The 23,372-nt window shown below is 40.5% G+C and overlaps 2 protein-coding genes and 3 long non-coding RNA genes across 8 annotated transcripts in view; 3 read left to right on the forward strand and 2 right to left on the reverse strand.

Annotated features, from left to right (window-relative positions):
- LOC115249819 (galectin-1-like) overlaps positions 1-23,372 on the reverse strand; it is a 27,741-nt gene continuing 4,369 nt past the window's right edge. The window contains exons 1-5 of one of the 3 annotated variants that reach the window (XM_029836133.1): positions 15,565-15,783; positions 14,285-14,353; positions 14,045-14,124; positions 13,428-13,496; positions 13,073-13,268 (exon numbers count right to left, since the gene is read on the reverse strand). In XM_029836133.1, coding sequence (XP_029691993.1) covers positions 13,259-13,268; positions 13,428-13,496; positions 14,045-14,124; positions 14,285-14,353; positions 15,565-15,567 — 231 coding nt within the window. In that variant the 5' untranslated portion in view covers positions 15,568-15,783 and the 3' untranslated portion in view covers positions 13,073-13,258. Of the gene's footprint in view, positions 66-13,072; positions 13,269-13,427; positions 13,497-14,044; positions 14,125-14,284; positions 14,354-15,564; positions 15,784-23,372 lie in introns of those variants that run through there. The other 2 variants (XR_003888449.1, XM_029836132.1) reach the window with 2 other exon arrangements.
- LOC105418406 (galectin-1-like) lies at positions 85-3,034 on the reverse strand. Of its 2 annotated transcripts, none has more exons than XM_029836127.1 (5): positions 2,194-3,034; positions 914-982; positions 671-750; positions 423-594; positions 85-263 (listed from the first exon to the last, which is right to left on the reverse strand). In XM_029836127.1, the coding sequence occupies exons 2-5, from the start codon at positions 920-922 to the stop codon at positions 117-119; spliced, it is 408 nt and encodes a 135-aa protein (XP_029691987.1). In that variant the 5' UTR covers positions 923-982; positions 2,194-3,034; the 3' UTR covers positions 85-116. The 2 variants fall into 2 exon arrangements, with proteins under 2 accessions (XP_029691987.1, XP_029691988.1); XM_029836128.1 differs by lacking the exon at positions 2,194-3,034 and adding an exon at positions 1,641-1,728.
- On the forward strand, positions 1,677-3,677 carry LOC105418254 (uncharacterized). The gene is made up of 3 exons (XR_003888451.1): positions 1,677-1,799; positions 3,390-3,455; positions 3,619-3,677. It is a non-coding gene; the product is annotated as an uncharacterized lncRNA (long non-coding RNA).
- LOC115249820 (uncharacterized) lies at positions 14,776-17,048 on the forward strand. The gene is made up of 3 exons (XR_003888450.1): positions 14,776-15,170; positions 16,761-16,826; positions 16,990-17,048. It is a non-coding gene; the product is annotated as an uncharacterized lncRNA (long non-coding RNA).
- LOC115249822 (uncharacterized) lies at positions 17,536-18,330 on the forward strand. The gene is made up of 3 exons (XR_003888453.1): positions 17,536-17,556; positions 17,969-18,006; positions 18,116-18,330. It is a non-coding gene; the product is annotated as an uncharacterized lncRNA (long non-coding RNA).

Here is a 23,372-nt window from a genome sequence, read left to right on the forward strand (position 1 = left end):
AGATTTAAATGGTTTATGTTTCTCTGTCCTTGTGAATATTTTATGGAACTGTAACCATCTAAATGCTGTTAGTGATTATTGCCCTCCAGTGGAAGAGTCTGCCATGTAAGTATCTCTTAGCAGATCTTAAAAGATGTCAGTTTGAAGTCTCCACCAATCCTGATGTAACTGATGACATCAACACTCTCCTGGTTTGGAAACTTGAATTCATGGTCATCGGGAATTTCCACTTCAAACACATCTCCAGCCAGCTTCAACACAATCTGAAGAAGAAGAAAACAGAATAAATTAGAATGAAATGAGGTTCTGCTCCAGGTTGGTTATCACTATGTGATTGAGGGAATAGGTCTGCATTTCTTTCTATAAACTGTGGCAGCTTTTAGGACAAAACATGACAACAATTCTCAACAAATCTCTCTTACCTTGACTTCCTTGCCTCTGTGTAAGGGGTTGGGTATTTCCCTTCTCTCTTCACCCCAACACCCAGCTGTCTTTGAGTTAAAAACCAGAACAGATCCATCAGCGTTGTCAAGGAAACGAGGGTTAAAATGGAGTGCCAGGTCATTTGCATCATTGCCAAGGTCAATATGGAACCTGGTTTGATCCCAAATTAGATCATTAAAGTGTTGGAAATATATCTATGAAAGTATATTAGGTGTGTTTGTTTTACCTGTCTGCATCATGCAAAACAAACCCCTTAATCTTCAACTGATCTCCAGTTCTCAGCATCACATCCTTTAATTCAAGTAGCTGTAGACATAGATATTAACGTTTGTTTTACCAACATTGTTTTATAAGCTCAAACGAAGTCATAAACAGTCAAGCATCAAACAGACATGAGAAAAATACATCTATAACCACTTTTTAAAAAACAACTGTATAATTATTATATATTTTTAAAAAAATACTGTACCATGCTCATTTTGGGTGTGGTTCAGACCTCTGGAGATATGGAAGCAGTTGATGGCAGCATCAATACGTCCTAGAAAGCAATATTGTACTTTTGAGACTGATGTTTTTCTCACTATATAGGGGGAGGAACAACAGCTCCTCTGAAGAGATTCTATGCATCTTTCTTTCGATATGACAGTTAATTGGATCATTTATTTCAGAACAACACTATACAATCTTTGTTATTTTCTTGCCAAACAGTTAATCTGATAATGATTAACACATAAAACGCTGTAAAAAAATGTCGCCTGTTTACCCGTGGATGCTATTTTATTGCAAAAACTTTATTACATTTGCATTGAGTTGTTCTTTATCTTTGATTAATGTCCAATGTCTCCCCTCTTGTGGTCAATACGGTAAACTGTTCCTCAACTCCAAGGCCACGCCCTTTACTTCCGGTATAAAAAACGTAACAAAACAGTCGAATCGGTCGAAATGGACACAATTTTTGAACATTCATCATAAACATTATTTCGTAACATTAACGTTTTTCCTGCTTATAACCACCTAGAGGAAATATATATGTATATGGAACTACATCAAATGTTGACAAAATAATGAAAGAATTTTTTTTTTAAGTCTGCTAGAATATTTACAAATTTATTACTGAACTGTTACAAACCAAACTTGTTTCTTTAAAAAAATAAAAACCTTCATGAGTTTGTCAATACTTGTTGTAGTTTTCTTACAGAAAACTCCCGCTTTGTTTCAGGAAGTGACGTTGGAGAACATTAGGAACTGTCAGTGGATACAGAAAGTACATATAATTCCTACTAGAGCAGACATATCATTACATTTTGCTTCGACCGATTCAGGGGTGTTAATCGCGGGCAAATAACCAATTTAAGGTAAACAGTTAATATTTTTGTATTAGTGCATGCTTGGAATTTGACTTCGCACTTGCTAGCAGCTAGTCAAACAGTTTATTCTATAGTTGATTGTAAAATAAATATACATAAATAGTAATTATATTCTATAGTTGTGTTTGTGACGGTGAGGCCATGCTAGTGCTAATAATCGGCGGAGTCTTGTATTTGTTTAATATGGATTATTTCTCCTTGTTATCAAGTGATTAGAATTTCCCGAGTATTCAATTTTAAAGAAGTTTAAATAAAAGTGAAACTAACACACGGCGCACCCACGAACGTTGAAAAAACAGGAAGTGATGCAATACGTTTCCCAACGGAAGCAGGCCCGACCCTGCTTAGCTTCCCACTAAAGTTGTACATATAAAATAATCACCATCTGAGTTTAATCGGTGCTGAAGGCACACGATAGAGAAGGGGGTACTGTCATTCAACAGACCAACTTCATGTTATCTTTAAGTCTTTTTGGATGGATGAAAAAGTGTTAAGGTTTCGGTTTTTACAGGACTCGAAAGCAGGCAAAACGCAGTGATAAAAAGTCCAAAAACTAGTCTTTATTTAACAAAATCAAACTGGCAATCCTCCTGGACCGCAGGGAAGCACTCGTCCAGTCTTCCGGGGCGCACAAAGAGCTCCAGAGCGGACCCAACACAGGAGTCAAGTCCTGCGCGTTCTCTAGTCCAGCAGGGCGGCGTGGAGACCTCAAACGAGCTGGGCTGGGGTGGGGGAAACACCAAGACTCTCCGACGGTAGGGCAGGCGCCCTCCCAGGCTTATCCGGGTGGGCGCAGTAGAAGTCTCGGAGGAGGCTGTTGTCCAGTATGAAACGGCGGGGGACCCACGATCGCGTACCCCTCCCAGTCGACCAGGAACTGGAACTCTCGTCCTCGGTGACGGACGTCCAGGATGCTCCGGACTGTGTCGGCAGGCCCCCCATCCACAACACGGGGGGGAGGGACCAGATCCGACTCAGCGACCGGCTTCACCTTGGAGACGTGGAAACTTTTATGTGACAACATGGGCTTTCTGCTTATCTGACTATCTTAACTAGGTTAACTAGTCTTGAATGATCAGAATTGTCATGTGACAGTGACCCTGCAACAATAAAAAAAAAAAAGTTTTCATTTACAAAAGTAAAGCTAACAATATAATAAAGTTATTTTTTAATAAAATGTGTGTCCCAGAGGCAGAATTTGAATGTGCAAATAATGCCGTTAAGTGCTGCTGATCAAATGCTGAATAATCTACTCTGTTCAGTTTATTTATTTATTAGTCTGACGTGTTATTAACTTTGAAAAATAGTTCTTGAACTATCTCTCATGAGACTGAATTGACTGTCATGATCTGCCTATAAATGACATCCAGAACTACAGCCAACTGGGAAACGGTTGAACCGAGCTTTACGTGGATCCACTTCCCATCTTTTTCCGAACCTTTTATTGTGTATTTAGGCTCTCCCTCCCCAAAATCCAGTCTTTCCTCTCACCTGTTTTGAACCATTTCTCTCCACATTCTGGTCTTTACCAGAACGTTACAAGTCAATTTTGTTTAAAGGTTAACTTGTATTTTACAGGAGGTGACCCACTGGTGCTCCTGGACTTATGGGATTCTAAAATCAAGATGTCTTCAAGTGATGAAGGTAATTTTTGAAGTTTTAAAAACTATTGTACACCTCAGTTACATCAGTGTAGTGATGAAATAGTAAAAGTATTGAAGTCAATATATAAAGTTGAGATTTATTAGGTTTATTTTATTTTTCTTCCATATATTAAGATCAAAGTTCTCTGTGTATTTTGTTTCAGTGGCAGCTGAACTCACACTTGTGTTAGTCGGTGACACCAATTCCATGAAGACAGGATCACAAAACATCTTATTTGACCATGACATGGAGCAGATTTCAGAGGGACTGTACGACTTATGTGGTCGTCACATCTCAGTCATTAATCTGCTCGGTCACCAAAACAGTGAAACGTGTCAGTTGAATAAAGGCGTTTATGCCTTTATTTTACTGGTGTCCAACAGTCATCATGAAAGCTCTTATAGAGCAGGACGTCAGTGGTTAGAGAAAGCTTTTGGAGAGGAATCGTTGCCATATTTGCTGACAGTTGTGACTCACGAGTCTGATGAACAATGTAAAAGTGCGTTGACAAACCTGAAAAGAGACGATAGTTTTAATGACAAAAGATACCACACATGCAAAAAAGGTATGACAGACGAAACAGAAATCTTGGCACTGTTGGAAAAGGTAGACGTCATGGTCCAAGAAAATAATCCCAGCTGTTACACCCGACCCAAGTGTGAGGGAGCCCATGAAGAAGACAAGATCAAGTCCTCAGAGTACCAGGGAAATCAACAAGGTAAGTTCAACAGAGAGAGAGAGAGAGAGAGAGAGAGAGAGATGAAATAAGTGTGAATTACTCAGTTATATTGAGTTTATTCTATCGTTGATTGTAAAAGAAATATACATAAATAGTAATTATATTCTATAGTTGTGTTTGTGACGGTGAGGCCATGCTAGTGCTAATAATCGGCGGAGTCTTGTATTTGTTTAATATGGATTATTTCTCCTTGTTATCAAGTGATTAGAATTTCCCGAGTATTCAATTTTAAAGAAGTTTAAATAAAAGTGAAACCAACACACACGGCGCACCCACGAACGTTGAGAAAACAGGAAGTGACGCAATACGTTACCCAACGGAAGCAGGCCCGACCCTGCTTAGCTTCCCACTAAAGTTGTACATATAAAATAATCACCATCTGAGTTTAATCGGTGCTGAAGGCACACGGTAGAGAAGGGGGGTACTGTCATTCAACAGACTAACTTCATGTTATCTTAAAGTCTTTTTGGATGGATGAAAAAGTGTTAAGGTTTCGGTTTTTACAGGACCCGAAAGCAGGCAAAACGCAGTGATAAAAAGTCCAAAAACTAGTCTTTATTTAACAAAATCAAACTGGCAATCCTCCTGGACCGCAGGGAAGCACTCGTCCAGTCTTCCGGGGCGCACAAAGAGCTCCAGAGCGGACCCAACACAGGAGTCAAGTCCTGCGCGTTCTCTAGTCCAGCAGGGCGGCGTGGAGACCTCAAACGAGCTGGGCTGGGGTGGGGGAAACACCAAGACTCTCCGACGGTAGGGCAGGCGCCCTCCCAGGCTTATCCGGGTGGGCGCAGTAGAAGTCTCGGAGGAGGCTGTTGTCCAGTATGAAACAGCGGGGGACCCACGATCGCGTACCCCTCCCAGTCGACCAGGAACTGGAACTCTCGTCCTCGGTGACGGACGTCCAGGATGCTCCGGACTGTGTCGGCAGGCCCCCCATCCACAACACGGGGGGGAGGGACCAGATCCGACTCAGCGACCGGCTTCACCTTGGAGACGTGGAAACTTTTATGTGACAACATGGGCTTTCTGCTTATCTGACTATCTTAACTAGGTTAACTAGTCTTGAATGATCAGAATTGTCATGTGACAGTGACCCTGCAACAATAAAAAAAAAAAGTTTTCATTTACAAAAGTAAAGCTAACAATATAATAAAGTTATTTTTTAATAAAATGTGTGTTCCAGAGGCAGAATTTGAATGTGCAAATAATGCCGTTAAGTGCTGCTGATCAAATGCTGAATAATCTACTCTGTTCAGTTTATTTATTTATTAGTCTGACGTGTTATTAACTTTGAAAAATAGTTCTTGAACTATCTCTCATGAGACTGAATTGACTGTCATGATCTGCCTATAAATGACATCCAGAACTACAGCCAACTGGGAAACGGTTGAACCGAGCTTTACGTGGATCCACTTCCCATCTTTTTCCGAACCTTTTATTGTGTATTTAGGCTCTCCCTCCCCAAAATCCAGTCTTTCCTCTCACCTGTTTTGAACCATTTCTCTCCACATTCTGGTCTTTACCAGAACGTTACAAGTCAATTTTGTTTAAAGGTTAACTTGTATTTTACAGGAGGTGACCCACTGGTGCTCCTGGACTTATGGGATTCTAAAATCAAGATGTCTTCAAGTGATGAAGGTAATTTTTGAAGTTTTAAAAACTATTGTACACCTCAGTTACATCAGTGTAGTGATGAAATAGTAAAAGTATTGAAGTCAATACATAAAGTTGAGATTTATTAGGTTTATTTTATTTTTCTTCCATATATTAAGATCAAAGTTCTCTGTGTATTTTGTTTCAGTGGCAGCTGAACTCACACTTGTGTTAGTCGGTGACACCAATTCCATGAAGACAGGATCACAAAACATCTTATTTGACCATGACATGGAGCAGATTTCAGAGGGACTGTACGACTTATGTGGTCGTCACATCTCAGTCATTAATCTGCTCGGTCACCAAAACAGTGAAACGTGTCAGTTGAATAAAGGCGTTCATGCCTTTATTTTACTGGTGTCCAACAGTCATCATGAAAGCTCTTATAGAGCAGGACGTCAGTGGTTAGAGAAAGCTTTTGGAGAGGAATCGTTGCCATATTTGCTGACAGTTGTGACTCACGAGTCTGATGAACAATGTAAAAGTGCGTTGACAAACCTGAAAAGAGACGATAGTTTTAATGACAAAAGATACCACACATGCAAAAACGGTATGCCAGACGAAACAGAAATCTTGGCACTGTTGGAAAAGGTAGACGTCATGGTCCAAGAAAATAATCCCAGCTGTTACACCCGACCCAAGTGTGAGGGAGCCCATGAAGAAGACAAGATCAAGTCCTCAGAGTTCCAGGGAAATCAACAAGGTAAGTTCAACAGAGAGAGAGAGGGAGAGATGAAATAAGTGTAAATTACTCAGTTACATTGAGCAGCAAAAACAATCCCTCCAGCAATGTAATTAAAACTAATCTAAAAAGAATCTCAAATTTCACTGAAACATTTTAAGAGAGGAAATCCAACATTTTGGACAGCAACAATCAGGTTGGACTGTTAATATTGAGACAGGTTCAGACTTCAGATGGTTCATCACGTTAAACTGTTCCTGTCTCATCTCGTTCTGACTTTGTCATAATCACATTTTAAATATGTTTCAGATTCTTTACATCCAGCTATGGATGAAACCAGGAGAAAGGTAAAAAAAACAACCCTCTAAATTCAGACACAGGAACAGTTCATTCACATTCTGCAGTATTGTGCTACCTCGGGCTTCACAACATGCACAATTCTCTGCTTATTTGTAGCAGTTGCTCAAGTCGCCTGATGAGTCTACTATGAAGACACCAGAAGCTGAATTCTCCAGTCTCCTGGGAAGACTTTGCCTTCAAGACAAGTACAGACAGAAGCTGACTCCTGCTGACTTCCTTAAAATACGTCCACCTCTGAAACAGGAGCCTGGCACATGTGAGAAGGATGTTGTTCTTATGTTTTCACAGAAGTTGATGTTGTTAGACTACACAGCCAGATATATTCCTATCACACAAGATGATCCAGATCCAGGACAGTCAGATCTTGTTCCACAGTCCAGCACTGTTGAGGCAGAAAAAGATGTTTTTGCTGCATTTCTTTGTGTGCCAGACAGTAGTGAGTCAAAACAGCAAAGTGTGCATCCCATGGACATACAAATGGCACTTTTTCACTGCTCAGACAGCTTTTTAAAGCAGAATCTAATAACTAAATTATCCCAGTGTCAGTACGCCCTACCTTTGCTTGTTCCTGACCCAGTCACGATGGATATCCAATGTCCATTGTGGACTTTCAGACAAATAAAGAAAACATGGAAAACAACAGGAAACCAAGATAATTCAAACACTGTCACATTGAAGACTGTGCCAATCTGCAACGCCAAGACACCCATGGTATCATTTTTCCGCCTGGGTTCACTGTCGCTCTCCAAGTCTCAGCTGATAAACAATTTGATCAGCAGCCGTCATAACACCTTCTACCACAGAGACTGCCAGGGAAGCACCAAAACTCGCCATTTGATGGAAGGAGTAGCAGAGATTGCCTGGTACTGCCCTGCTGGTAAATCCAACGATGCGTTCACTGACTGCACTGCTTTCTGTAACCTTCACGGTGATGCTCGGCTTCTGGAAAAGCAGCACAGCATACTGAGTGAAAAATCCTCAGTCACTGTTGTTCTCATCTCTGCTCGGAGTGAAAGTGACAGAAAGTTTATCGAAGACCTCATGAAGTCTACAAAGCCTCTAATTTTACTCATTGTTGAAGAGAAATCCAATACTGTTCAGTTCACCAAGGGGAAGTATTCAATTGGTCTGAAAGACAGAGGCCAGTCAAATGTTTCTGAAGAGTTGAAAAGAATCATTCAAAATATTCTAGCTGGACCCCATGATTCCTTTCAGCTTGAGTCCATGGCTACGGTCTCTGGAATCAGGTTGGATGAAGAAGACGAAGCCTGCCAAAAGGGAAAAGCTGCTGCAGAGAAGGTGATGGATTTAATCAAGGGACATGATGTTTCTGCGATTAAAGAGAAATTCCTCACTTGTCAAGGTGAAACGTGGCAGAAGTGGTGTGACACAAACAAGAAACAGTATCGCCTCAAAGACCAAGCTGAGATGGATAAAAGCCAAAAGCAGCAGGAACTGAAAGAAATTAGAAAAAAACAATGTAGGAATTTTTGTGAACTTGTAAATGTATTTGTTGAAGGCATCTCATCTCTGACACCCAGTGAGAAAGAGTATTTCCTGAAATGGATCCAGCTCTTCATAGACGACCTCACCACAGAGAATGTCTCTTCAATTCTCCAAAACTATGATGGCACATGGTCAGAGGTGTTGATGTTGAAAGAGAAAACTGAGCAGTCCGATCAGCTCAGAGCAAAGCAACAGGAGCTTGAACAAATATCAGAGAAACTACATAAAGCAACGTTCGGCTTGGAGCACATCTATAGAGAAATGGGTCAGATCTATGAAGCCCATGCATCTCTGCAGAAACAACCACTGACAGGACAAACAGACTGGTCCCAGTACCCTGAACTGGCTGCAGAGCTGATGATATCAGGGCACCCAATCGAGCTGATGGATGGTGATGCAGGTCATGTGCCTATAACATGGATCCCAAGACTTTTAGAAGAAGTCATCCAAAAACTGGGTGACAAGAGAGTTTTTGTTTTGTCCGTTTTAGGCATCCAGAGCAGTGGAAAATCAACAATGCTGAATGCCATGTTTGGATTACAGTTTGCAGTGAGTGCTGGCAGATGCACAAAAGGTGCATTTATGCAGCTGCTCAAAGTGTCAGACGAGATGAGGGACCTCCTGAAGTTTGATTATGTTCTGGTGGTGGACACTGAAGGACTTCGTGCTCTTGAGCTAGCAGGTCATAGTACTCTTCATCGTGACAATGAACTGGCCACATTTGTCGTAGGTCTGGGAAACATGACACTGATCAACGTCTTTGGAGAGAACCCCTCTGAGATGCAAGATGTTTTGGAAATTGTCATCCAGGCTTTCATGAGGATGAAGGTCGTTAAACTTTCTCCCAGCTGTGTGTTTGTTCACCAGAATGTTGCAGATGTAGCAGCTGCAGAAAAGAACATGGAGGGAAGGCGACGTCTGCAAGAAAAACTGGACAAGATGGTTCAACTAGCTGCAGAAGAGGAGGTTTATGACGCTCAAAGCTTCAGTAGAGTCATTTCATTTAATGTGCAGGAAGATGTCAAATACTTTGCCCAGTTGTGGGAGGGAAGCCCACCCATGGCTCCTCCCAATCCAGGTTACAGTGAAAGCATCCAAGATCTGAAGAACTTTATCATCTCTAGAGCTTCACAGTCCACTGGGATTACTTTATCACAGTTCAAAAGCAAAGTTCAGGACCTGTGGAATGCTCTGTTGAATGAAAACTTTGTTTTCAGCTTCAAGAACACTTATGAAATATCAGTGTACAGAAAACTTGAGGTAGCGTATGGGAACTGGACCTGGACCCTGAGAAACAAGATGTTGGATGTTGAAAACCAGCTTTATGTTAAAATTGAAAATGGAACAGTTGACAAAATCAGTGACCATGATCTTCATAACCAACTCAACGAAGCATGGGAAAAAATAACAAAAAGTATGACAGATTATTTTGACAAGGATGGAGACAGTGAAGTACTGGCTCAGTGGCGAAGCCGGTTTGGGACCAAAATCAAAGAGTTTCTTGATGGAATGGTGGAGCAAGTTGCAAAAAAATTAAATGCTGTTATCCAACAGAAAGAAGCTTGTAAAAAACTTGATGAAAGGAAGACAGAGCTTGAGAAAAACCTGCTACAGAAGAGCAAAGAGCTCGCTGTGAAGTTAAAGGACAAAAATAAAAAGAAACTTCAGAAACACTTTAACTCTCTTTGGACTGAATGGATTTCAGAACTAACAGCACACATAAAACCGATTGCCAATATCAACATAGCAGACGATGTAACAGTCGTTCTGATGGAGCTCGGTTTTGAATGGAAAATGATTCATCAAAAAAAGACCAGCGGCAGTTACAAACAAATCCCAGAGGCTGGAAATTACAGCTGTTATGTGACTAGAAAGCACAATAATCAAGACAAACGCCAAGTAACTAAATTTGTACAGAAAAGTTATGAATGGGTTAAACAATGTATCAGCGGAGGTCTTTCTAATGAGGAACAGAAACTGATCAGAGACTTGATCAGTGCCGTTGAAGAAGAGGCTCTCACAACAATACAAGCCAAACAAGTGGCAATAACAGGCTATAATATTACATACTTGCATGAAGTAGGCAAAAATGTAATAAAAGCAGTGGAAGCCTTTCACTCTGGGAAGAAATTCACTCTGAACAAAGAGTTTAGTATTGAGCTGGTTTTGTATGTATGTGACAGATTAAAGAGCTGGCTCGAAGACTCCCACAAAAAATTCAAACACAACAACGATGTATACATTTATGCTGAAAGCAAGAAACCACAATTCTTTAAAGCTTTCAAAGCCTTCTGCAAAGACAGCTCATCATCTGTGGTCTTTGGAGGATTGATCTGTGACCAACTGAAGGGTTCCACCATCGAGGCCTCCTGTATCGACTCAGCCACAAATCTAGCTGATGAGATGATATGTAACCATCCAGTGTTCAATGGGAACAGGAGGAACCTGGAGAAGCACATGATGAAATTGTTGGCTGAGGATGAAGACTTTGATGGTTTCATGACCTACATCCATACACCGAAGAAATATATGAAGACATTCATTGGAAAAGAAGTAGAGAAATACATCAAAGTCAAGAGAGATAAGGTACAAAATATTCTCAGGAGGAATGTTGAAAACATCACAAAGCTTCTGATAAAAGCTTTGCACGATGCAACAAAAGCAGTAAAAGCACAGAGAGGAAACATTGAGATGTGGGTGAAAGAATTTTCCAGGCTGACTGAGCATAAGGTTAAATTGAGTATTAGTTGTGAAGGTTTCAGTGACATTGACAATTTTGACTTTCTTGAAGAGCAGATAAAAAAAGGTCTCGAATCCAACAAGGAGATGATGGGAGATCTCTCACCTGATGACATCAAGAAATACAGGCTGCAGCCTGATCAGATCCTGATTGACCAGCTGTGTAACTGCTGCTGGGTCACTTGTCCATTCTGTTCAGCTGTTTGCACCAACACGGTAAAGGACCACAGTCCTGACAAACACAGCGCCCCTTTTCACAGACCCAATGGGGTCAACGGTAGAAGGTTTCGTGGCACAAACAATTTTGTCGTTGAATCCTGCACAACTTTGGTTGCGAGTGACCGGGCCTTCTACCCTCATCATGATTCAGATGTGACCATACCTTACAAACAATATCAAACAGCTGGAGAGGAATGTGCCTCATGGGAGATTACTTCTGATGGATCATTGCTGCCTTTTTGGAAATGGTTCAACTATCGATTTCAAAAGGAGCTTGAGAATCACTACGACTTACGTTTTACTGGGGAAGGAGAAATCCCCAATAACTGGGGAGAAATTAAGAAAGAAGATGCCATCAAAAGTCTGGATGAACTGTAGCCTCAAACACAAGCCTATGGTGGAGAACTGGAGGGTTGGTTGAAATCGTGGAGCAACAGCAACGCTGAGCATGAAGCTATTCTCCAGTCTTTTGATGCAGAGTGGAAGGGAAGAGAAAACTGCTGACAAAATACTTTTGTTTCCCTTTACAGCAGTATACATTCTTCATATAAAGCCTGCTTTAGAAGTGTTGCTATGACGATGTCTTGAAAAGATTCTATGTAAATTCTATAAAAATTGGATGTAAATTGAGTGACAGGATGTGACAAAATGATTCGAAAATGTTGAGTTTCAAAATTCATGTATGATATTTTGCTTTGAATGAAAAGGCAAAATGTTTTGGCTTCATTAAAGAAAGATAAGAGATTCCTCTCTTTTGATTTGCTGGACTTTAAATCTAGTTTGCAATTGTGCTTAAATAATCACCTTTGTGTTAGTTTTTGTTCTCATCTTTCATCAAATTGAGAAGGATCTTAGAAATCTGTTTTTTCTAGTTTTACACTTGTTTTTGTGTTCAGTTGTATTCAGAACTATAAAGTCACTTGCTGTCATCAGTAAATGTTAATCATCATGTTAATAATTCCAACATGTTGGCTTCACCTGCAGGTGAGGATCAAAGTGGGCAGGATGAAATATTATCCTCATTATTATCCTCAACAGTTTAAAGGCTGTAAAATTAGGAACATTTTCAATAATAAATATATTACAGAATAATTCAAGTGTTGATTGATTTCTTTTTTACACACATTTTCTGTTGATATAAGAGCTGTCAGATTAATCAGGGATTGTGCTTTTTTTACATTTCTTCCCTATTTTATTGGATTGGGGATGGATGGAAATGAAAGTGAACAGTTCAGCACTGATGTCCTTCAGCAAGGCCTCTACACCACCAGCCTCCTGCAGACATCAAGCATCGAGCATGGCTGGACACAGATTTGAACGGACCCACAAGATGCTACCAACGTCCTTTTTGACTCTTTTAGTTCTGATTGAAGGGGTTTAGCTAAGGTCTCAGCTTTTGATAAACTGATGAGTTAAATGTATTTTTAGTCAGCTCAAATTTCAACCTGCTCGGGATCCACTGGTAAAAAATACACATACACATTTGTGTATGAGTAAATATTCAGTGATCAAAATCAGAACTCAGCTTGGTTCAAATTTGACAGACCCTGTAAAATCGAACCTACAATGTCATTGTACATTTTTTTCTTGTCCTATTTAGCTCCTTTTTGATCAACTACTTGGCTTAAAAAAGGAAACACACAACGATCTGAGATTTAAATGGTTTATGTTTCTCTGTCCTTGTGAATATTTTATGGAACTGTAACCATCTAAATCCTGTTAGTGATTATTGCCCTCCAGTGGAAGAGTCTGACCATGTAAGTATCTCTTAGCAGATCTTAAAAGATGTCAGTTTGAAGTCTCCACCAATCCTGATGTAACTGATGACATCAACACTCTCCTGGTTTGGAAACTTGAATTCATGGTCATCGGGAATTTCCACTTCAAACACATCTCCAGCCAGCTTCAACACAATCTGAAGAAGAAGAAAACAGAATAAATTAGAATGAAATGAGGTCCTGCTCCAGGCTAGTTATCACTATGTGATTGAGGGAATAGGTCTGCATTTCTTTCTATAAACTGTGGCAGCTTTTAGGACAAAACATGACAACAATTCTCAACAAATCTCTCTTACCTTGACTTCCTTGCCTCTGTGTAAGAGGTTGGGTATTTCGCGTCTCTCTTCACCCCAACACCCAGCTGTCTTTGAGTTAAAAACCAGAACAGATTGTGAGGGCGAAGTTTTGGTCACCCGCGCTGTTCGTTCACTAGACTCAGATCAACCACGCAAACAACAGGAGGCCTTGCAAGAGAGCTGACGAGCAGTTCAAGCTTCCTCTCTCAACTCCGTCCGTTTGCTGCTCGCTCTCCTCTTTTATTTGGTGCACACAAGATTTATGTCAATCTGACCTCATGATTCCTTCTCCTCCTATCTCTACGACTTCCTCGTGTCCTTGAACATGGTACCTCTCAGCTTCAATACTTGATCCAAACACTCATACATTCCTTTTAATTAAACATTCTAAATCTACTTACTATACTTACTATAGCATTGAAACGATAATAGTAATAACAACAATAATTCTTTTCACACAGATCCATCAGCGTTGTCATGGAAACAAGGGTTAAAATGGAGTGCCAGGTCATTTGCATCATTGCCAAGGTCAATATGGAACCTGGTTTGATCCCAAATTAGATCATTAAAGTGTTGGAAATATATCTATGAAAGTATACTAGGTGTGTTTGTTTTACCTGTCTGCATCATGCAAAACAAACCCCTTAATCTTCAGCTGATCTCCAGTTCTCAGAATCACATCCTTTAATTCAAGTTGCTGTAGACATAGATATTAACGTTTGTTTTACCAACATTGTTTTATAAGCTCAAACGAAGTCATAAACAGTCAAGCATCAAGCAGACATGAGAAAAATACATCTATAAGCAATTTTAAAAAACAACGGTATAATTATTATATATTTTTTAAAATACTGTACCATGCTCATTTTGGGTGTGGTTTGGACCTCTGGAGATATGGAAGTAGTTGATGGCAGCAGCAATATGTCCTAGACAGCAATATTGTACTTTTGAGACTGATGTTTTTCTCACTATATAGGGGGAGGAACAACAGCTCCTCTGAAGAGATTCTATGCATCTTTCTTTCCTTAAGACAGTTAATTGGATCATTTATTTCAGAACAACACTATACAATCATTGTTATTTTCCTGCCAATCAGTTGATCTGATAATGATTAACACAGAAAACGCTGTAAAAATGTCGCCTGTTTACCCGTGGATGCTATTTTGTTGCAAAAACTTTGTTACATTTGCATTGAGTTGTTCTTTATCTTTGATTAATGTCCAATGTCTCCCCTCTTGTGGTCAATACGGTAAACTGTTCCTCAACTCCAAGGCCACGCCCTTTACTTCCGGTATTAAAACGTAACAAAACAGTCGAATCGGTCGAAAAAGACACAATTTCTGAACATTCATCATAAACATTATTTCGTAACATTAACGTTTTTCCTGCTTGTAACCACCTAGAGGAAATATATATGTATATGGAACTACATCAAATGTTGACAAACTAATGAAAGAAAATAATTTTTTAAAGTCTGCTAGAATACTTACAAATTTATTACTGAACTGTTACAAACCAAACTTGTTTCTTTAAAAAAATAAAAACCTTCATGAGTTTGTCAATACTTGTAGTTTTCTTACAGAAAACTCCCGCTATGTTTCAGGAAGTGACGTAGGAGAATATTAGGAACTGTCAGTGGATACAGAAAGTACATATAATTCCGACTAGAGCAGACATATCATTAATTACATTTTGCTTCGACCGATTCAGGGGTGTTAATCGCGGGCAAATAACCAATTTAAGGTAAACAGTTAATATTTTTGTATTAGTGCATGCTTGGAATTTGACTTCGCACTTGCTAGCAACTAGTCAAACAGTTTATTCTATCGTTGATTGTAAAAGAAATATACATAAATGGTAATTATATTCTACAGTTGTGGTTGTGACGGTGAGGCCATGCTAGTGCTAATAATCGGCGGAGTCCTGTATTTGTTTAATATGGATTATTTCTCCTTGTTGTTATCGAGTGATTAGAATTTCCCGAGTATTCAATTTTAAAGTTTAAATAAAAGTGAAAGCAACACACAGCGCACCAACGAACATTGAGAAGACAGGAAGTGACGCAATACGTTACCCAACGGAAGCAGGCCCGACCCTGCTTAGCTTCCCACTAAAGTTGTACATATAAAATAATCACCATCTGAGTTTAATCGGTGCTGAAGGCACACGATAGAGAAGGGGGGTACTGTCATTCAACAGACTAACTTCATGTTATCTTAAAGTCTTTTTGGATGGATGAAAAAGTGTTAAGGTTTCGGTTTTTACAGGACCCGAAAGCAGGCAAAACGCAGTGATAAAAAGTCCAAAAACTAGTCTTTATTTAACAAAATCAAACTGGCAATCCTCCTGGACCGCAGGGAAGCACTCGTCCAGTCTTCCGGGGCGCACAAAGAGCTCCAGAGCGGACCCAACACAGGAGTCAAGTCCTGCGCGTTCTCTAGTCCAGCAGGGCGGCGTGGAGACCTCAAACGAGCTGGGCTGGGGTGGGGGAAACACCAAAACTCTCCGACGGTAGGGCAGGCGCCCTCCCAGGCTTATCCGGGTGGGCGCAGTAGAAGTCTCGGAGGAGGCTGTTGTCCAGTATGAAACGGCGGGGGACCCACGATCGCGTACCCCTCCCAGTCGACCAGGAACTGGAACTCTCGTCCTCGGTGACGGACATCCAGGATGCTCCGGACTGTGTCGGCAGGCCCCCCATCCACAACACGTGGGCGGGGACCAGATCCGACTCAGCGACCGGCTTCACCTTGGAGACGTGGAAACTTTTATGTGACAACATGGGCTTTCTGCTTATCTGACTATCTTAACTAGGTTAACTACTCTTGAATGATCAGAATTGTCATGTGACAGTGACCCTGCAACAATAAAAAAAAAAAAGTTTTCATTTACAAAAGTAAAGCTAACAATATAATAAAGTTATTTTTTAATAAAATGTGTGTCCCAGAGGCAGAATTTGAATGTGCAAATAATGCCGTTAAGTGCTGCTGATCAAATGCTGAATAATCTACTCTGTTCAGTTTATTTATTTATTAGTCTGACGTGTTATTAACTTTGAAAAATAGTTCTTGAACTATCTCTCATGAGACTGAATTGACTGTCATGATCTGCCTATAAATGACATCCAGAACCACAGCCAACTGGGAAACGGTTGAACTGAGCTTTACGTGGATCCACTTCCCATCTTTTTCTGAACCTTTTATTGTGTATTTAGGCTCTCCCTCCCCAAAATCCAGTGTTTCCTCTCACCTGTTTTGAACCATTTCTCTCCACATTCTGGTCTTTACCAGAACGTTACAAGTCAATTTTGTTTAAAGGTTAACTTGTATTTTACAGGAGGTGACCCACTGGTGCTCCAGGACTTATGGGATTCTAAAATCAAGATGTCTTCAAGTGATAAAGGTAATTTTTGAAGTTTTAAAAACTATTGTACACCTCAGTTACATCAGTGTAGTGATGAAATAGTAAAAGTATTGTAGTCAATATATAAAATTGAGATTTATTAGGTTTATTTTATTTTTCTTCTGTATATTAAGATCAATGTTCTCTGTGTATTTTATTTCAGTGGCAGCTGAACTCACACTTGTGTTAGTTGGTGACACCAATTCCATGAAGACAGGATCACAAAACATCTTATTTGACCATGACAAGCAAGCAAATGTGGAGCAGATTTCAGAGGGACTGTACGACTTATGTGGTCGTCACATCTCAGTCATTAATCTGCTCGGTCACCAAAACAGTGAAACGTGTCAGTTGAATAAAGGCGTTCATGCCTTTATTTTACTGGTGTCCAACAGTCATCATGAAAGCTCTTATAGAGCAGGACGTCAGTGGTTAGAGAAAGCTTTTGGAGAGGAATCGTTGCCATATTTGCTGACAGTTGTGACTCACGAGTCTGATGAACAATGTAAAAGTGCGTTGACAAACCTGAAAAGAGACGATAGTTTTAATGACAAAAGATACCACACATGCAAACAAGGTATGACAGACCAAAGAGAAATGTTGGCACTGTTGGAAAAGGTAGACGTCATGGTCCAAGAAAATAATCCCAGCTGTTACACCCGACCCAAGTGTGAGGGACCCCATGAAGAAGACAAGATCAAGTCCTCAGAGTTCCAGGGAAATCAACAAGGTAAGTTTGACAGAGAGAGAGAGAGAGATGAAATAAGTGTAAATTACTCAGTTACATTGAGCAGCAAAAACAATCCCTCCAGCAATGTAATTAAAACTAATCTGAAAACAATCTCAAATTTCACTGCAACATTTTAAGAGAGGTGCCAGAAAATCCAACATTTTGGACAGCAACAATCAGGTTGGACTGTTAATATTGTGACATTTTCCCATTAAGGTAAATCAAACGTTCGTTGAGTTTTGAAAATGAGCTGTGGCTTGAATCTCCTGCAAAGGTCACTGTTACACATGTATTACATGGTAATAAAGTCAGTATCAACAAAGGTTCAGACTTCAGATGGTTCATCACATTAAACTGTTCCTGTCTCATCTTGTTCTGACTTTGTAATAATCACATTTTAAATATGTTTCAGATTCTTCACATCCAGCTATGGATGAAACCAGGAGAAAGGTAAAAAAAAAAACCCTCTAAATTCAGACACAGGAACAGTTCATTCACATTCTGCAGTATTGTGCTACCTCGGGCTTCACAACATGCACAATTCTCTGCTTATTTGTAGCAGCTGCCCAAGTCGTCTGATGAGTCTACTATGAAGACACGAGAAGCTGAATTCTCCAGTCTCCTGGGAAGACTTTGCCTTCAAGACAAGTACAGACAGAAGCTGACTCCTGCTGACTTCCTTAAAATACGTCCACCTCTGGAACAGGAGCCTGGCACATGTGAGAAGGATGTTGTTCTTATGTTTTCACAGAAGTTGATGTTGTTAGACTACACAGCCAGATATATTCCTATCACACAAGATGATCCAGATCCAGGACAGTCAGATCTTGTTCCACAGTCCAGCACTGTTGAGGCAGAAAAAGATGTTTTTGCTGCATTTCTTTATATGCCAGACAGTAGTGAATCAAAACAGCAAAGTGTGCATCCCATGGACATACAAATGGCACTTTTTCACTGCTCAGACAGCTTTTTAAAGCAGAATCTAATAACTAAATTATCCCAGTGTCAGTACGCCCTACCTTTGCTTGTTCCTGACCCAGTCACGATGGATATCCAATGTCCATTGTGGACTTTCAGACAAATAAAGAAAACATGGAAAACAACAGGAAACCAAGATAATTCAAACACTGTCACATTGAAGACTGTGCCAATCTGCAACGCCAAGACGCCCATGGTGTCATTTTTCCGCCTGGGTTCACTGTCGCTCTCCAAGTCTCAGCTGATAAACAATTTGATCAGCAGCCGTCATAACACCTTCTACCACAGAGACTGCCAGGGAAGCACCAACACTCGCCATTTGATGGAAGGAGTAGCAGAGATTGCCTGGTACTGCCCTGCTGGTAAATCCAACGATGCGTTCACTGACTGCACTGCTTTCTGTAACCTTCACGGTGATGCTCGGCTTCTGGAAAAGCAGCGCAGCATACTGAGTGAAAAATCCTCAGTCACTGTTGTTCTCATCTCTGCTCGGAGTGAAAGTGACAGAAACCTTATTGAAGACCTCATGAAGTCTACAAAGCCTCTAATTTTACTTATTGTTGAAGAGAAATCCAATACTGTTCAGTTCACCAAGGGGAAGTATAGAATTGGTCTGAAAGACAGAGGCCAGTCAAATGTTTCTGAAGAGTTGAAAAGAATCATTTAAAATATTCTAGCTGGACCCCATGATTCCTTTCAGCTTGAGTCCATGGCTACGGTCTCTGGAATCAGGCTGGATGAAGAAGACGAAGCCTGCCAAAAGGGAAAAGCTGCTGCAGAGAAGGTGATGGATTTAATCAAGGGACATGATGTTTCTGCGATTAAAGAGAAATTCCTCACTTGTCAAGGTGAAATGTGGCAGAAGTGGTGTGACACAAACAAGAAACAGTATCGCCTCAAAGACCAAGCTGAGATGGATAAAAGCCAAAAGCAGCAGAAACTGAAAGAAATTAGAGAAATTCAATGTAGGAATTTTTGTGGTGAACTTGTAAATGTATTTGTTGAAGGCATCTCATCTCTGACGCCCAGTGAGAAAGAGTATTTCCTGAAATGGACCCAGCTCTTAATAGACGACCTCACCACAGAGAATGTCTCTTCAATTCTCCAAAACTATGATGGCACATGGTCAGAGGTGTTGATGTTGAAAGAGAAAACGGAGCAGTCCGATCAGCTCAGAGCAAAGCAACAGGAGCTTGAACAAATATCAGAGAAACTACATAAAGCAACGTTCGGCTTGGAGCACATCTATAGAGAAATGGGTCAGATCTATGAAGCCCATGCATCTCTGCAGAAACAACCACTGACAGGACAAACAGACTGGTCCCAGTACCCTGAACTGGCTGCAGAGCTGATGATATCAGGTCACCCAATCGAGCTGATGGATGGTGATGCAGGTCATGTGCCTATAACATGGATCCCAAGACTTTTAGAAGAAGTCATCCAAAAACTGGGTGACAAGAGAGTTTTTGTTTTGTCCGTTTTAGGCATCCAGAGCAGTGGAAAATCAACAATGCTGAATGCCATGTTTGGATTACAGTTTGCAGTGAGTGCTGGCAGATGCACAAAAGGTGCATTTATGCAGCTGCTCAAAGTGTCAGACGAGATGAGGGACCTCCTGAAGTTTGATTATGTTCTGGTGGTGGACACTGAAGGACTTCGTGCTCTTGAGCTAGCAGGTGATAGTACTCTTCATCGTGACAATGAACTGGCCACATTTGTCGTAGGTCTGGGAAACATGACACTGATCAACGTCTTTGGAGAGAACCCCTCTGAGATGCAAGATGTTTTGCAAATTGTCGTCCAGGCTTTCATGAGGATGAAGGTCGTTAAACTTTCTCCCAGCTGTGTGTTTGTTCACCAGAATGTTGCAGATGTAGCAGCTGCAGAAAAGAACATGGAGGGAAGGCGACGTCTGCAAGAAAAACTGGACAAGATGGTTCAACTAGCTGCAAAAGAGGAGGTTTATGACGCTCAAAGCTTCAGTAGAGTCATTTCATTTAATGTGCATGAAGATGTCAAATACTTTGCCCAGTTGTGGGAAGGAAGCCCACCCATGGCTCCTCCCAATCCAGGTTACAGTGAAAGCATCCAAGATCTGAAGAACTTTATCATCTCTAGATCTTCACAGTCCACTGGGATTACTTTATCACAGTTCAAAAGCAAAGTTCAGGACCTGTGGAATGCTCTGTTGAATGAAAACTTTGTTTTCAGCTTCAAGAACACTTATGAAATATCAGTGTACAGAAAACTTGAGGTAGCGTATGGGAACTGGACCTGGACCCTGAGAAACAAGATGTTGGCTGTTGAAAACCAGCTTTACGTCAAAATTGAAAATGGAACAGTTGACAAAATCAGTGACCATGATCTTCATAACCAACTCAACGAAGCATGTGAAAAAATAACAAAAGGTCTGACAGATTATTTTGACAAGGATGGAGACAGTGAAGTACTGGCTCAGTGGCGAAGCCGGTTTGAGACCAAAATCAAAGAGTTTCTTGATGGAATGGTGGAGCAAGTTGCAACAAAATTAAATGCTGTTATCCAACAGAAAGAAGCTTGTAAAAAACTGGATGAAAGGAAGACAGAGCTTGAGAAAAACCTGCTACAGAAGAGCAAAGAGCTCGCTGTGACGTTAAAGGACAAAGATAAAAAGGAACTTCAGAAACACTTTAACTCTCTTTGGGCTGAATGGTTTTCAGAACTAACAGCACACACAAAACCGATTGCTGATATCAACATAGCAGACGATGTCACAGTCGTTCTGACGGAGCTCGGTTTTGAATGGAAAATGATTAATCAAACAAAGACCAGCGGCAGTTACAAAAAAATCCCGGAGGCTGGAAATTACAGCTGTTATGTGACTAGAAAGCACAATAATCAAGACGAAGGCCAATTAAATTATGTACAGCAAGGTTATAAACGGGCTAAACAATTTTTCATGGGAGGACGTCTTTCTAATGAGGAACAGAAACTGATCAGAGACTTGATCAGTGCCGTTGAAGAAGAGGCTCTCACAACAATAAAAGCCAAACAAGTGGCAATAACAGGCTATAATATTACATACTTGCATGAAGTAGGCAAAAATGTAATAAAATCAGTGGAAGCCTTTCACTCTGGGAAGAAATTCACTCTGAACAAAGAGTTTATTATTAAGCTGGTTTTGTATGTATGTGACAGATTAAAGAGCTGGCTCGAAGACTCCCACAAAGAATTCAAACACAACAACGATGTATACATTTATGCTGAAAGCAAGAAACCACAATTCTCTAAAGCTTTCAAAGCCTTCTGCAAAGACAGCTCATCATCTGTGGTCTTTGGAGGATTGATCTGTGACCAACTGAAGGGTTCCACCATTGAGGCCTCCTGTATCGACTCCGCCAGAAATCTAGCTGATGAGATGAGATGTAACCATACAGTGTTCAATGGGAACAGGACGAACCTGGAGAAGCACATGCTGAAATTGTTGGCTGAGGATGAAGACTTTGTTGGTTTCATGACCTACATCCATACACCGAAAACATATATGGAGACATTCATTGGAAAAGAAGTAGAGAAATACATCAAAGACAATAGAGATGAGGTACAAAATATTCTCAGGAGGAATGTTGAAAACATCACAAAGCTTCTGATAAAAGCTTTGCACGATGCAACAAAAGCAGTAAAAACACAGAGAGGAAACATTGAGATGTGGGTGAAAGAATTTTCCAGGCTGACTGAGCATAAGGTTAAATTGAGTATTAGTTGTGAAGGTTTCAGTGACATAGACAATTTTGACTTTCTTGAAGAGCAGATAGAAACAGGTCTCACATCCAACAAGGAGATGATGGGAGATCTCTCACCTGATGAGATCAAGAAATACAGGCTGCAGCCTGATCAGATCCTGATTGACCAGCTGTGTAACTGCTGCTGGGTCACTTGTCCATTCTGTTCAGCTGTTTGCACCAACACGGTAAAGGACCACAGTCCTGACAAACACAGCGCCCCTTTTCACAGACCCACTGGGGTCAACGGCAGAAGGTTTCGTGGCACAAATATTTTTGTCATTGAATCCTGCACAACTTTGGTTGTGAGTGACTGGGTCTTCTACCCTCATCATGATTCAGATGTGAAGTTTCCTTTCAAACAATATCAAACAGCTGGAGAGAGATATGCCTCATGGGAGATTACTTCTGATGGATCATTGCTGCCTTTTTGGAAATGGTTCACCTGTCGATTTCAAAAGGAGCTTGAGCAGCACTACAACTTACATTTTACTGGGGATGGAGAAATCCCCAATAACTGGGGAGAAATTAAGAAAGAAGATGCCATCAAAAGTCTGGATGAACTGTAGCCTCAAACACAAGCCTATGGTGGAGAACTGGAGGGTTGGTTGAAATCTTGGAGCAACAGCAACACTGAGCATGAAGCTATTCTCCAGTCTTTTGATGCAGAGTGGAAGGGAAGAGAAAACTGCTGACAAAATACTTTTGTTTCCCTTTACAGCAGTATACATTCTTCATATAAAGCCTGCTTTAGAAGTGTTGCTATGACGATGTCTTGAAAAGATTCTATGTAAATTCTATAAAAATTGGATGTAAATTGAGTGACAGGATGTGACAAAATGATTCGAAAATGTTGAGTTTCAAAATTCATGTATGATATTTTGCTTTGAATGAAAAGGCAAAATGTTTTGGCTTCATTAAAGAAAGATAAGAGATTCCTCTCTTTTGATTTGCTGGACTTTAAATCTAGTTTGCAATTGTGCTTAAATTAAATAATCACCTTTGTGTTAGTTTTTGTTCTCATCTTTCATCAAATTGGGAAAGATCTTAGAAATCTGTTTTTTCTAGTTTTACACT

The sequence above is a fragment of the Takifugu rubripes genome, chromosome 5 (assembly GCF_901000725.2).
Source record: "Takifugu rubripes chromosome 5, fTakRub1.2, whole genome shotgun sequence".
Lineage (NCBI taxonomy): Eukaryota > Metazoa > Chordata > Actinopteri > Tetraodontiformes > Tetraodontidae > Takifugu > Takifugu rubripes.